The 16,191-nt window shown below is 35.8% G+C and overlaps 1 protein-coding gene across 5 annotated transcripts in view; it reads left to right on the top strand.

Moving 5' to 3' along the window:
• The window catches only part of diaph2 (diaphanous-related formin 2), a 275,153-nt gene that overhangs the window by 128,497 nt on the left and 130,465 nt on the right, over nt 1–16,191 (top strand). For all 5 annotated transcript variants that reach the window (XM_042340670.1, XM_007891859.2, XM_007891858.2 and 2 more), the window contains 2 exons: nt 13,544–13,645; nt 13,839–13,933. In XM_042340670.1, coding sequence (XP_042196604.1) covers nt 13,544–13,645; nt 13,839–13,933 — 197 coding nt within the window. The remainder of the gene's footprint in view (nt 1–13,543; nt 13,646–13,838; nt 13,934–16,191) is intronic.

Here is a 16,191-nt window from a genome sequence, read left to right as displayed (position 1 = left end):
AATGAAGCTGTTTTCTTTTGTTCCCAACGTGCCTTCACGTCGACATGCAGAACTATGTGGAAGTGTTGTTGTAGAAGTTGCCTGACTTCTTGCATTTTCACCATGGTACGAAGTAGCAAATTAAGGCATAATTGAATACTGAGGTTGTTCTGGATACAAGAAAATATTTTTTTAAAAGAAAGCATGTTCCTGTAAGCTACAGCAAACAAGGGTGCACAATCTGGTCTGAAATTAATGGTATGCTAAAACGCATTTGTATTTCTAATATGGCAGTATTTTTTTACGTGGGTCAGACTGTGTTCTTGTTTGTAAATACTTGAATATAGTAAATAGAATAGCATTCCCCATTAGCGATATTTTAGTAAGTTGCTAAACTAAGTTGCCTTTTGATATGCAACTGGTGTTGGGTGATTTTTGAATGATTGCTGTGACCAGTATTTTCAATGCATTTCAACAGAAAGTGCACTGGTGCGTGTTGGATTTTGTAAACATATACACTAGGGAAACGTGACAGACTTTGATTTACAAATACCTAATTCAGTCTTAGTTATACAATGTTCAAATGAACCGTAGTAGATTTAATGAGCAATTCTGTAACCGGGACACATGTACTAAGTGCACAAGGGAAGAAGCTACATGTGCAGGGACTAATTAGCATGAAGCATGGAAACATGCTTATGATATTTCCATTTCTGAACTTTTTACATTATTAAGAGCAGTTATTAATAACCTTTTATTTAATGGAGGAGACTTCCTTGATTGAAACCATCTATTTTTTAACATTGCAGCATAAATTGAGGATCCAGTGAGATTACAGTTTTCAGAATGCTCTTATTAAAAGTGGTATTCACGTATTCGGAAAATACTGAGTTAGTAAAGGACATTCTATTCTGATTGTTGCCAGGAAGAAATGTATTCGTGCTGAACAAATAAATCACGCTAACCTCAAAAACTAAGAACACAATGATACTTTTGCAACAAGTTAATTACTGACTCAGTTTTCTGATGAACTGAGAATCTTACCAGGGTCAGAACCATCTGAAATGTTTAAGTAAAATAGCTACAGATATAGGACATGTTTATCAGCTACACTGTTGCAAGGCAATTATATTTCAGAATCTTTTGGGAGCGACTGAGAATATGTTGAGGTTGTGGCAAGGATTCTCCTTATAGCTTCAACTCCAAATTAAAGAAGTTTGGTTTTCTGGAAGTAATATTTTTAGAATGAGACTAACTTTAGGCCCCATCTACCTGTTTTGATGGTTCAAATCATCATTAAAAATCTCAGGTACCATTTTTGCAGAAGAGCAGGGAAGTGTTTAGGTCATTCGTCCTCTTTGTGTAAATTCACCGAATCGGGAATAATTAGTCATTTAATTCATTGCTATTTGTGGGGCAAAAATGATAAAGATCAGTTGCACTTTGCATAAGGACCGTCAATACACTTCAAAGTAACTTTGATGGAAGTGCTTTGAGACATTTTGATGGAATGTTGTATTAAATGTAATTCATTGTTGAACAGTAACGACAGTTAGCAATCTTGTTCTGTAAATGTTTCTTAAATTAATTTCCGAAATCTACAGGTGGTGAAGGTGAGGCAGAAGAAGAATTGGCACAGATGTACTTGGTATAAAAACGTAATGGAAAATCCTGAAATAATAGTACTTTTTTATGTAGGTAGTATAGAATCATAGTATTTGCAATTTAGAAGAAGGCCATTCAGCACATCAAGCTTATGCTGTTATCAGCTATTCAACTGGAGCGAAACACATTAATTCCAATTATATATTTTTTAATCTTACCATTGAATATTATTCCTCTTCAAATCTTTTCCAATTCCCTTGTAAATATTATAGGCTCAGCTTCAGTTGCAATTTGAGGCAAAGCATTCTAATAACCCTCAATGTGAGTGGGTGGGTGGGGGGGGGAGAGCTTTTCCCTTAACTCTTCCCGTGATGATCCTTAAGTACAGATAAGAACAAAATGGAGTGACCTAAATTGCATCCAAATTTATGCTACTGCTGTTAATTGAAAGATTATTTTGAAGCAACACTTCATTTGGCTGATAGAATGCGGTAAGAGCTTTCATTTCTAAAATCAGTTTAGCAGATCAAAGTAGTACTGTCTGAGTTGTTAAACTGCCACTATTGGTTCATTCCACTTTTGTCCTGCTCTATCTGCTAATGCTTGAGCTGAACATGCAATAGTGTTTTAATTTGAGAAGGAAGACTGTGAGGTGATTAAAGCACTTGGCTACACTTCAAGTATTAATCAGCTCAGGCCACTATTCCAGCATGAGATATACTGGAACATTCATGATGGTTATAGTAATCTTTTATTTATAATTGAAGATTCAAATAAAAAAATAAGTCAGGCTTCATCCATGATACGCCTTTTGGAAATAAATCCTGATGAATCTGCAAGTGCAAAATATAACTTTCTATTATGGGCTTTTGAGGAGAAAAGGATGAATTGGGTCCTTTGGTGAGAAAATAATGTCTTCACTTGATACCTGTGTTTTGAACCCACAAGGACTTGAAGGTTAAATATTAGAAACCCCATTAATATTAGGTGCTATAATCATACAAGTACAATAAAACAAGTCCTTAAATAGTAGTGCCACAAAGGGCAGCCTTGAGGTTTATATAATAATAATCCTTGCATTTGATATAGCGCCTCATCACGTCTTCGGGACATCTCAAGGCGCTTCACAGAATATACTGTAAAGTGAATTGACTGTATATTTTGTGGGCAAAACGTGGCAGCCAATTGAGCACAGCAGTGTCCCACAAACAGTTGTTTACCTTTTTCTGCTGCTAACGCATTCCCCAATTTATACTAATAAGTTCACTTATAATCCAATGTCAGTCACAGAAAAACCTACAGTTTGTCATAAACTAAAAGCCATGGGAGGACTGGAATAACTCTCACCTTTTGACAGTCTTTGCTAGACTAGTTATATTGACTCTCAGGATAGAGAATCTGTTGGGTTACTTCTTAAACTGTCTTTATGTGTGTAAAATAATCTTCAGACTTCAGGTAGATTTCAAAAGTTCTTCTTCATTACCGCACTGCAAACAGGTTACAGTCCAGGCACACTCTTGTGGTTCGAACAACAAAACCTTGGCACACTTTCCATATATAGGTATAATGCTCCAATCACAATGCTGTTCATTAAGTTTTGTGCCTACCTCGGCCTCTTTAACTGTCCTAATATGAACTTGTTATTCAGTTACTCTTTCCTGTCTTTGTTCCCTATCCTTGGGCAGCTATGGTCCATTCCAGTTTAACCTACTCTATGCTGATTATAAGACCACTAGCCTGAGCAGTTTTTGTAAAGGGTCACTATTGGGCATTCAGGCCAGAACTCCTGTTCTCCTTCAGAATCCTTCCGTAAGTCGTTTTTTTTGGGGGAAATTTTATAGTAGTATAATACTACAATGCCTAGTTATATTGAAGTGGTTGACAGTCAATAAAACTCCACCCCCCAAAAAAAACTCATAGCTCGACTCCACTTCTATAATTTAATTAAAATTGTAATCGAATATTTGGACCATAAGATGTTGCAAAATGTTTTAACTTTCATCTTAGATGATATTCGTTTAGATTCAAAGCACAACCAGCGCTGTTGTAATTATTGGAGTTGATACTAGGGACGCTCGCTGTATGTAGCATGCTAATTGTATTGTCAGCTATACTCACAGTGAGAATTGCCACCAGTCAATAAAATGTGAATGTTACATTTGGCCAAACATAATGGTTCCAGGTAGCCAAGAATGTCACTTAACAATTTAATAAAAAAAAGGGAACAGAACGGGGATTTTCAATAATGTTATCTGAAGGATCTGGGTACTGAGATGAAGGTGATGTAATCCCAAATGCTTTGTAACCCAAACTGCAGCAGTCCTTTCTGCTGTGATCGAAATACCTTCATAAAGGCATGCCAGTTTTATAATCTCCATTTCTGTTCCTAAATACATACTTAATTTGTAAACCATCTTTTGCACAATTCCATGCAGTTTTCCAAAATTCTACAAAATCATAAATTTTAATACCATGGCAAAGATCATGAGCAATTTCAGGCCTTGGGTATATTTATTTATACGCGTACTCCACTAAATGTCATCACTAATTACATAACACATACTTAATTACTGTTTTAGTGTAATACTGATTAAAATTGCCTGCAAATTCAATTACTTTTGTTTTACCAATATATTGTAAAAAGATAGAATTGGTAGCTGTTATTGAGGTTAGAAGCAGGGTCTTGAGGATTCAGTAAATAACTAATAGTGTTACTTAACCATAGAGGTCACCCTTGTAACCAGAGGCTAAATACATCCACACTTCGGAGTCTTTGCAATAGCTTTGAGCTGCCATCACGTTTTTCTTCACATAAACAAAGATTTCTGGCAGCTTGGAATGTGAACAGCATATCACAGAGACAATCACTTGCTATAGGATACTGAGATAGATATTGTTTTTTGGTGTTTGATGTCCTTTTCTTGAAAAAATTGTGGGATATTATTCACAAGCATAAATTGTGAACTACATTTCTATTCTTCACATTCAGATATTTCATGAAGATCTGTGCAATGTGTGGTTTATTACTGCATGTAAGATTTCTATCCGTCTAATTGCGTCAGTGGGCTAATTGTATGTGATAACTAGTTGCGATTGAAATTGTAGGATTCATTGAAGCAATTGCAATTCTGGATGCCTGTGTTGGAATCAGTGACTTGAATTCCAACATTTAGATTTTCTCAAAAAAAAATCCAACAAAAGGTGGGAGAGGCAAAGGCCACAGGCATTTGATGTTTGGGATTGCAATTTTTTTTCCAATGGGTACTGCAGTTTCCATTGCAAACCAGAAAATACAATTTGCGCAGGAAGGACCTTCTGCTTTGCAAATTTAGGCCCCCTAAATGTTGTACGTTTAAAGAGTACAAACAAAAAATCTTGAACTGTGAAGAGCTTCTACTTGTATACTTACTGTAGGTTCAATTTATTTTAAAAAGTGATTGGAACTTGCAAATGGACTGAAACCGTAGAGTGTTGTACTAATTTCATTTTAATTGTATATCTGAGCCTTTCATTTCTGCAGTTTTAAGACATGCTGTGAGGAACTATCAACAAGGTGCATATTTGGCTTTTAAGATTGCTTCAAGTATACATTTTGCAGCTGAAGTACCAGTAGCAGATTGTCACGTGGCTAAATTAACATAACAGTTGCATTTTGGTAATGTATCTAATTTTCTGCGTTGAGTACCTAGTTTCAATTTCCATTCTCTATGCTAATTCTAAAGTTGATGCCTTTGTGTAAAACTCCTATGCCAAGTTGGCAGCTGTATTATGTACAATCAAATTGAAAGCAAACTTCAAACAAACATGTTCTATATGGAAACAACATATGATTGATGCAAATAACCACTGCAATTGTGGTGGTACAGTAAACCTGTTCAACTTAAGCAACCTGGAGATGTTGAAAAAGAAAATATCGTAAAGCTAATGGAGCATGAATATTGCTTCGATAATTGCTGAGCAAAACAGGACCACCACACTCCTGAACATCCAAAACAAATCAAAATGAGAGAGTTTGTGCACAACACATGGATATGATCTCTTGGGCAAATTGTAATGTTTGACAATATTTAGCCCTGGGAAATCCTCCAGACATGAAATGCGTAATGCAAATACAATTTCTTGTCATTATGAAAAGAATACACCTGATAAAAGAGAATACAAAGAATGTGGAGTTGTGAGCCATTGGTGGATGCATCCTGAATGACCATCAGCCAACCAGCATGATCCAGCATGTTCATTCAATAATAATATTCTTAATTCTATTAATAATAATATAGTATAGAGATGATAGTAGTACAATACTAATAGTATAGAGATGAAAGTATAGAGGAACCTTGGATATCCATTTAGATTATAGTGCTCTTGTTAGTTTTGTATTTGCTGCTTCTGTGTACTATAGCCATTTGCTGTACCACAGGTACCAAAAGATAGTTTGAGACATGCTGGAGAGGAGAAGCAGCTTGTTTCTCTTACCAATAAAAGTAGCAGCTGAAAGCTGTTGCAAGCATGCAATGTTAAATTGCAAGAAGTATATATCAAGCAATATATTCGTATTAAGCCGTGCTGTGTTGTATGCAGAGGTCATCCTTTGGGTGATTTGCTTGCTAACCTATTGTTTTGCAGAGATTCATTTCATTGAGTAATGTCTTCGATGCAATGTTTTGTGTATATTGCTCATTCTGCTCAATTCCTTTTGTGAAGCTTTGCACAGTTCAGATTTGTAGTCAGAATTACATTGGTGATAGCCGGATTGCTTTTGTGTAAATAATGAAAAGATGCTGCTTTGTACCTCCAGCAGTCAGTGATGAGTGCTCACGTGAAAAACAAGTTAAGCAGTGCAATAGGTTGGTTAGGAATGTGTTTTTACCCATGATTTCCAACACGTTTCCAGTTTCAGTTACGGTGGATCAGAGGGGAAGACTGTTGGTCAGTTACTCAACCTGCAGTTACAGACCTTCAAAAGCCTAAGACAAGATCAAATTTATTCAACATGTGATGAAATGGAGCATATCATTCGTGGGGACGAGGATACCAAAAGGTTTTCTTAATTTGACGCTGGAGTGATTTTTTTTATTGTTTCCAGTCACTCAAAGCATATGAACGTGCTCCAAAAATGCTTCATTGCTGTAGATTTGTGGAACGTGTTTTTTCTTTTTAAAAAAGTTATTACTTTCTCTTCTCTTGAACATTTTACTTCCTGCTTGGTTAAGGATGCCTTGCTTAACCTTTCTTCCAACAAATTGTTGAAGTCAGTGTATCTCGATATCCTGGCTAATAATCGGCCAGATAAAATTGGTCATTAATTTTATAGCTGTTTGTAGGACATTGCTGTGCACAGATTTACTGCTGTGTTCACCTACAAAATATAAATAATAATAATAATAATCCTTGCATTTGATATAGCGCTTTTCACGTCGGGAGGATGTCCCAAAGCGCTTCACAGAACACACTGTAAAGTGAATTGACTGTATATTTGTGGGCGAACGCGGCAGCCAATTGCGCACAGCAATGTCCCACAAACAGTCGTAGATTGAAAATGACCAATTTTTATATTATTGTTTTTTTTGGAGGGATTATTATTAGGCGTGTGGAGTAAGGAAACTTGCCCAAGGTTTCGCCCTGCCTCGAATGCAAAGTCACTACACTTTACAGTGAATCCTGTGACACCCTTTGAAACATCCTCTTAACGTGAAAGTTGCTATATCAAATGGAAGGATTATTATTGTTCTTCATTCACAAGGCTAGACAATGAGCAGGCTTTTTTTTCTGAGGAGCATCACACGATAATTATAACCCTTGTATTTGATATCTGAAAACGTGACTGAATCTTTCTTCCCCCCATTCCCGAATACTAACTTACTAAATTCTCCCCTAACTGCTCAGAATAGCTTTTCCAGCACAAGCCATGAATTTGAACTTTAACTTTTCAGCTTGTGTGGCATTGTGCAGTGCCATTATCCACTAGACCATTGGGAGGCGCTAAGGAGGTGCTTTAAAAGTGCTAACAGTATTTTGTATCCATCAACTCAGATGAAAAGGTCAGTTTTAACCTAATTCAAAAATGTTAACAAAACATCATACGTATTGAAATTTAATTCTGATTTGTAAAGGTCACTATTTTATTTTCACTTAATATATTTCTGCTCTGAAGACTATGTTTGATGTGTTGCAAACTTAACCACGATGTAGCAGTTAAAACTAGTGCAGGTAAAACTTCGTGCAATGCTCCAGCAAGAAATGTTTGCCACTATTTAGTTTGCATATCAGGCTGCACAGCTATCCATAACTAATGATAATTTGTCAGAGTGAGCAGCAATATGTCAGTCAACCTCCAAACTTGAGCAAAACATATTATGCTGCCTGGACTACCTGAACTCCCGTGCTGGAATTTAAATTGCAGCTTTTAATGGTTTGGCATTATCTTAATTCTGTGTTCTGTACGTTTCATTGTGCTTTAAAATGCTTTTGACAAACTGAAATTAGATTTCTGTGCATTTTTAAAGGCTTGTTTACTAAATTATCTTCTATTTGGTCAGTTCTCTGAATAAAACCAAAGTGAAACCAATGCAACCAATAAAAAAAGAAACTATTGGATATTTTTCTCAGTTTCTTTACCAGTTTAATAAAATTTTTGATCATGATAATTCACGTTACATTGAATAAATAAATATCAGAAGTTAGCAAGCATTTTTTAACGTGATGTAGAGAAATCTATATTTTAAATTGGCTTCTGCTGAGAAGGCATCTCACACACAGCACTGCAGTCGGAATTAATACTTTTTCTACCATTCTTGCATTTTACAATGCTACCACCATTGGAAATATAAGCCTGGCTGATGAATGTTGATGATTAAAATTGCTTGTCATGTTTTTCTGATTTGTACTTAGTTATTTGTTTCAAGATGATTGACAATAATAAAAAGGGGAGGAGGAATCAGTTTTCTTATAACATTGTAATTTTGTCACCTTTACAACCAGTACAGTCACCATTGACAAATATTAACAGAATTAAATAACCTCCCCATTCTCTCCTCCTCACTCCAATTGCCATCCCCTTCTCTCTATGCATCTACACATATAATATATGATACTTTACAAAAAAATCTCCATGGAATGCTTTAATATAGATGCTGTAACAACTTCAACTTCATAGCATCAACAGCACTTTGGTTTGATCATTTTTCATATGAGCACAATGAACATTGGTAAACTATTCAGTAGAAGGGGTTCCAGCCAGATTGATTTGAGTCCCATCTGACATTAACATGTGTGCACTTTCCCAGAGGTTGTGAGATAGCAATTATGATTAGGAACATTCTTGCCTCCTGTCCCAAACAGCATGTTGAGGCCAATTACAGCATCTTGATTGCTGACCTGGATTGGATTAGATAATTTCGCACAAATTGGCATCAAACCTGTAACCTTCCTGATCTTTACCCATTGTGCTGTTGATTGGACACCAGTTTTTGTTGGTGTTTGTATTTTAAAACCAGTTTGCTTTCCATTTAACAAACTTGAATTTTTTAAGGAAACTGCATGTAATCGCTGATTTTTTTTGGCACTTTAGCAAGCAGTAATATTTCTCAGTGACAAATAATCCTTGCATTTTATTTAGTGTCGATCATGTCAAAACATCTCAAAGCACTTGACTAAATTTCTGTGAAATGCAGGGACTTTTTTGTAGGTGAAAATTTATCGATCGAAGTATATTAGCATTAAAAACAATTTTGTCTCACATCTGTGTCACATTCTTACGAAAGTAATCAATGGCAGAAGCTTTCTTTTAATAGTTCTTTCCACACTTTGTGACATTTTAAACCATTCATTACCTGAGAAGGTAGTTGACAGCCAACTTGCTCCATGTTGTGGGAGGTGTAGGTTGATTCTCTCTCAAATTTCCTCTTCTCCGTATGGGCATATATGTCTCTGCATTGTATCTGAAAATGTGTGTGACAGCCTATTTCATATTGCTCTGATTTGGTGCTCTGTATACCTTGTGTTTCGCCATAAGACCAGTTTGCTTGTTCTTGTTACTCCATTTTAAAAAAAAAGTTCATTGAATTGTAATATGTACTCGTGCACAATTAGCTCTCATGAGGAGGAAATAATGTACTGAGACTGCTGTGATCAGGAAAATAATTTAAAAGAATAACGTGCATGGAAGACTGACTATACAGTGGGACTTGAGTGGTGGAGGCAAGACAAGAAAGCAAGTGCTCAATAAGACTGAAGGGTGAAGATCTGTTGTGTGCAGTGTGACTGACAATACAGAGGGACACTGCATGCAGTCACTTAATAGAATATTAGTAGAATAGTAGAGTAAAACTGGGGTAATAATAATAATAGTCTTTGCATTTGATATAGCGCTTTTCACATCTTCTAGATGCCTCAAAGCGCTTCACAGAATATACTGTAAAGTGAATTGACCATATATTTATGGGCGAAAGAATCGATGAGAGCCCGGAGAGAATTCAGAAGCGAGAATTATTCATATTTGATATATCGCCATGCAAACTATGACGATCTATCAAATGTGCCATGCAAATCAACTGGTAACAATAAATGCATTCAGTTTTAAAGTGTAAACATCAACTGACTGTTACTACTCTCATAATGTTAATTTTCAAACATTACACAGAAATTGATAATCCCTATCAAGGTCTGCAGCATCTTAATTAATTACATGTAATTTAATTAGAATGGCAAGCAGAAGATCTAAAGTGTTGGCTAAGTGTTGATCTAAAGCGTGAGCGTTGTCTGGGATCACACACAAAGTCTCTGCACCACGATGTATGCATATCTTGGTGCGGATCCCTGACTGTCCAGCGCCTTGGGACATCCTCCTGACATGAAAAGCGCTATACAAATGTAATTTTTGCTGCTGATGCATAGGTAAGATAATGGAGGGCTGACTGCATTGAGCTGCCTTTAGAAGTATCAGCATCTTCAGAAGAGGGAGGAAAAATATTGGCAGAAAGAATTTGTAAACTATTAAAAGAGAAACACATTTTTAATTTTATAAAATTAATCATACATTATTGCCTTATTTTTGTCCGATTCTCAGCTTCAGGGCTTAAGTGTCTCAATTATTGATTTAGTCATTCTGTGGGTGTAGTTAGCAGGCGTACCTTGTGCAGTTTTCATCATCTGCATTTTGTAAGTAGCAAGCCTCTGACAAGGTGTCTTGGGTGATAAAAGTTTTGCATTCTTTGTTCCTCCTTATTCTCGTAAATAATAAACCTGACATAATTTGTAGTTAATGGGATCTAAAAGCTGAGAAATTCTAATGCTGCTAACTACAAATAGTTCTTCTTCCGTTAAGGACAATATGCAGACCTGCAAGAACTTCACTCCAATTTCAGATCGAAGTGATCTATTTCTGATTCCCAGAAGAAAATCCCATTCGTGATTCTGAGTCATTATAAGAAACTGTTGCCATGTTGTATCCCATTACAGATTGTCCTTTTGAAGCAAAATTTTAGACCACATTCATTCTACTTTACAGATGATCAGTAATAATATAAACTGTCTGGCAATCCATGTGCTACCATCTGGATAAACAAGGATTTCAAATTTGATGTCCATGTGAGCTCTAGCAGTAGATTGCATAACCATCTTTGCTGCATATCATTTGAGTTTGCAAAGTGCAATTTACAACAACTATAAAAGTATATTTGTATATTGCGTTTCACACAATCATGACTCCATTTGGCTCAAACTGAATTGCGTCTCTGGGTTCGCTCTGGCACTCTAACCTGCGTGAGGGGTGCTATATAAATGCAAGTTGTTTTTGTTGTTTAGTCTGAATTACAGTTTACACTTTTATTTGATCCACACTTCAATCCATGACTGTTTGTGGGACACTGCTGTGTGCAATTGGCTGCCGTGTTTCGCCCACAGATATACTTTACAGTCTATTCTGTGAAGCGCTTTGAGATGTCGATAAGACGTGAAATGCGCGATATCAAATGCAAGGATTATTATATTACACCATTCTGTGCTCAAAGTTGTTAAGGTTACCAGTTTGATGCATCCTCTCTGGTTTTCTTGCAAACTGAAAATGATTGGGAATTTGAATTAGATTATTTTACAAGAGCAGCAACTTTCACTGTGGTATACCTACAGTTTTATGTTCTACTTTAACTTTCATTTTTGAACAAAATATGCAGATTAACAAATCTCGTTTGGAATCCATGATGCGGATCTAAACAATTTTCGTACAAGACATCTATGCTTAAATTCATGTTGGGAGTTTTCATGCTATCCCTCAAGTTAAAATGTGTGGACCTTATCCTAATTACACAAATAAATGTCTTCAGCTTTAATGCTTATGGGCAGGGGTGATGAAAAATCAGCCGGATTTATTTTTTTCCAGTAACCCTAGCTGGAAAACAGGAGAGGATCATGTTGAGCTTGTCGAGAATATGTCCATTGTTGAATAAGTTTTGAACACTCACTCCTTTTCAAGATTATTGCATGAAGAATGGTTGCTCTAGACACGTACTACAGTAATTCTGCTATCCAGAAGCATAAATAATTCATTTTATTACCTTATTTCAAAGGCTTTGGGACCAGGTGTTTCTCAATTGTTTAATCTTTCTGAGGGGGTAGTTAGGCACACCTTGTGCAATCTACATATTTTAGGACCAAGATGCAGATGAAAAAGCAGACAAAATTCTTGCTTCCTTTGTTCTTTCTTATTCTTGGAAATAACAATTAAGTGCTTAAATACAATCATTTCAAGCCACTGTCATTGTCCTCATTGAAACTGTCATTGACAATTTCAAACAAAATTTCAAATGCATATTTAAACAGCACTTTTTTACACTATCAAGATAGTCAATAATAATTACCAATTGTCTGTCTGTGTCAACTATGTACTGAGTCGGCTGGAATCTCAATATAAACATTGGTATTTGACTATTGCCACCATTACAGCATTTTTCTTGAATTTCTAAAGTCCAATTTGCAATTGGATATGACTATTCAGATCAATTTGATCCTAACTAAATTGGGTTTATTAAAGTTTACACTTGTATTTGATTAAGTTACCGGCTTTATGCATTCTTATGGTTTTTCCTTTGGGGTTGAAAAGGATGGGACTTAAATTAGTTTATTTTAAAAGAGAAGGAAATTGCGGGAATAAAATATTTTCATTTTGATATGCTTACTTAGGATCTACGTTTTTAAAATGGGTCTTTCATTTTCAGCAAAATTGCAGGTTACCTCATATCCAAGACGGGAAGACATGCATATGATCAAGTTTGATGCTCAAATTAGTGCAAGGTGGTGGATGTTGAATCCTTAAGTTTAAAATTAGTAGAGACTGTCATTTTCCTTTGAATGGGTGTCTTATCTGTAAATGGAACTGTTCAAAAAATAATGAGATGCATAATTTGTGCATGTGAATTCATTGAATTGGAAGCTTTTAACATGTGTATTACCTTTTCTTGAATCAGAGAACAAATCAGCAGAGAAAAAGACTATTTGATAGATTTTCTTTAACTGCCTTCATATCTTTATATGTCAATCTGTTTTTAATGAATATGAAATGAGAAAAAAAGTTGTTGAATAGCTATTTATTCTCACCTTTTGGATCCCTGTCGTGCAATGGTTTTGGAAGATACTATCCGTCTATTTTTGTGGATAGTTTGTGGTTTTACGTTTATCCTGATCATAGGGCTTCACATTATTATAGTTGCTATGTGAATTACAGAGATCTTAGAAAATATATCAACTTTCTTCATGATCAACTTCCATATATTAAATCTATCTAGATGATGAACTCTGTCCCGGGTCAGCAAATCACCGAAAAAGATGCAGTAGACCCAATTCACATGTTCTCGAGCAAATTTCTCTTTTAGGGTTGAAATGATCTTTGTTGGCTCTCAAAGCAGGTATTTGTGCAGTAATCTACATATGTGTATCATGCTGAGCATAAATATTCTTTAAATTATAGTAAATAAAGATGAAGTGCAAAATGAGGAGAAAAAACCTTCCACTGCCAAGAAAAAAGTGAAAGAACTGAAGATTTTGGATGCTAAAACAGCTCAAAATTTGTGTAAGTGCACAAGGTAGTTTATCTGCTAGATAATTCGAAATGTTGTTAAATGAAAGTGTTACTGTTTTAATAAAATGATTGATTGTGCTAATTTATACATTTTTTCAAAAATTGCTTAACTTTATCAATATTGCCTTGTAAGTTCAAAATGCAATCCTGCGTTTGAGGCTAAGGTATATCTTTGTTTGTTTAGCAATCTTCCTGGGTTCATATCGCATGTCGTATGAAGAAATCAAAAATGTAATTCTGGAAGTGGATGAAAAGAAGCTCAGTGAGTCTATAATCCAGGTAACGTTACAGCACTGACATTAAAAAGTTCAAATAATACCCTTTACTGTAAAGATTGTTTTGTATCTATTTGATTTTGCAAGTGCATTTCATAGTATGTGATGATTATTCATTGTGACACAATGAAGATCGGTGTAAAAGCTTGCAAAGGCTACACCAGAAATTGTACATGCTCACTTGAAGGTTTCTGTGTTCTCTAACCCAATCTAATTCTTCGCAGAAGGTTTAAATGATTTTTGTAGATTTTGTTAGTGATCTGTTTTAAGGACTAAATGCACAGTAGATTTAATTATTTATTCTGTGTTTTTCATGCACAGCTTTGAGTTGAGCTAAATATCTAACCATGTTTCAGGGAAATGCACAAAGCTCTTTGTCATTTTTACTGTTGAAAGACACTAACAAACGAACTCTCCATTCTCACACGGAATAGAAGGTAGTGACATTGTTCAGCACTCCTTGCGATATTATTTTAGTGGGAGTACTTCAGTGCCATCCATCAAATGAGAGATTAAACTGAGGTCCCTTCTGCCTTTTCAGGTGGACGTTAATGATCTCATTGCACTAATTGAAAAGATTTTACATGGTTTCCTGGCCAATAGTCCCCAGATAAAATGTGTTATTCACTTCATGGCTGTTTGTGGGACGTTTCTGTGTCCATGTTAGCTGCCATAAAATACACATTTGCTGCACTTTACAGTAAATCCTATGAAGCGCTTTGAGACATCCTCTAATGTGACAGGTATAATATCAGATGCAAGTTTTGGGTGAGGATTAGGGAAATTAAATCTTTTTTTCTTCAGCACTTCAGTAATTTCCAATGGTGAAGGTCATTCTACTGATAACATCCTTAGGTATAATGTTTAGCTCCTCTACTCGAAACTTATATGAACTGGTATGACTGAATATACAAACTTCTGTAAAATTGACCAATTAGTAAGAAAAACAGTCTCTTGTTCAGGATTAATAAAAATCGATATAAATTGGGATCCTTGAGGCACTACCTCTCACAGTTGTATACTGAAGCCATTCAGAAACAAATCATAGTCAAAGCTGTTTGCTGAAGTATTAAAATATCAAGTTACCCTTCTTTGACTGTCTTGAGATTCTTTTATATGTTCTGCAAATGTTAAACGAGTTGGAGGCATGAAATAAAAATCTCAGTACTACCATGATTCATGCAAATGGTGGCCAAGTTAGAAAAGGATGTAAAGAGGATTTCTGTTTGTCTCCTATCTGTTGCTTAAATTCTGGAGTTTGTGCTACCTGTGCTGATTGCAAAGGAGGAACAATGTCTGTATCCAACTTTGGTAGTGAGAAGAAGCTGACAACTTTGGCATTACCCCAGCAAAATGTTGGTTCCTCCGTTTCAATGGAGGCAGAAAATGATTCGGAGCAGTAGACCATGGCTGAGGAGTGTGTGAGCGAGTAAGAAAGCCATTCAGTCTGTACAGATGTAATGAATGCCTTTCTTTCCATCTATCAATGCCAACTATTGAAGTTTGTTCCACTGCAACCTAAATTGTCACAAGAAAGCATTCCTTGTCTGTAAGAGGGTGGCTTCGAACAAAATGTTTGATCTCACAAAGACACAAAATAGGGCAGCATTGGGAATAGATTTGTTCTATTGCTCCAACTTGGATTGACACGTCAAAGTCTTCAATATCAATCTTTTTGTCCTGTCAAGACGTGTGGAGGAGCTGGCATCAAAATGGACAGGAGGAGAAACTTTAATGCATTGTTTGGGAGACTTCTTCTGTGCTTGGGTTTTCTGCCTCCTCATGTAACTTTATAACATTCATGCAATACACAAACACACAACAATCACCTTTGGAAATATTATTTATGTACTTTAACTCATTTAATGTATCCTCACTGGAATATTTACCCCGTTGACAAAAACTGGTTGTTAATAAGCTGAGGCAGATAAAAGTGAATGCTAACTTTTTTTTGCCCATCTGCCTGTTCCCTGCAGATAATTGGGAGGTGTGGTGGAGGGGGCAGGATAATTGATATGGCTTAACATGTATGTGTATTTCTGACCACAGTGATTAATTATGCTACATTTGCACATCCTTGGTTTGGAGTAGGATGAGAATTGAATATGCCCTCAAAGTTTTACAATCTTGATGGTTCATGTGCTCTCCTGTTGCAAAAATACAACATTGGTGCACTGGAGAGCTTGATATTCACACGAATTTACAGATATGAAAATTGTGTGGAAATAAGGTCATTACTCAAAATACAACATATAGTAAATC

This window comes from Callorhinchus milii, unplaced genomic scaffold (genome assembly GCF_018977255.1).
Source record: "Callorhinchus milii isolate IMCB2004 unplaced genomic scaffold, IMCB_Cmil_1.0 Scaffold15, whole genome shotgun sequence".
NCBI lineage: Eukaryota > Metazoa > Chordata > Chondrichthyes > Chimaeriformes > Callorhinchidae > Callorhinchus > Callorhinchus milii.
The sequence above is the reverse complement of the archived record's forward strand: the minus strand, read 5'-3'. Positions and strand labels throughout refer to the sequence as shown.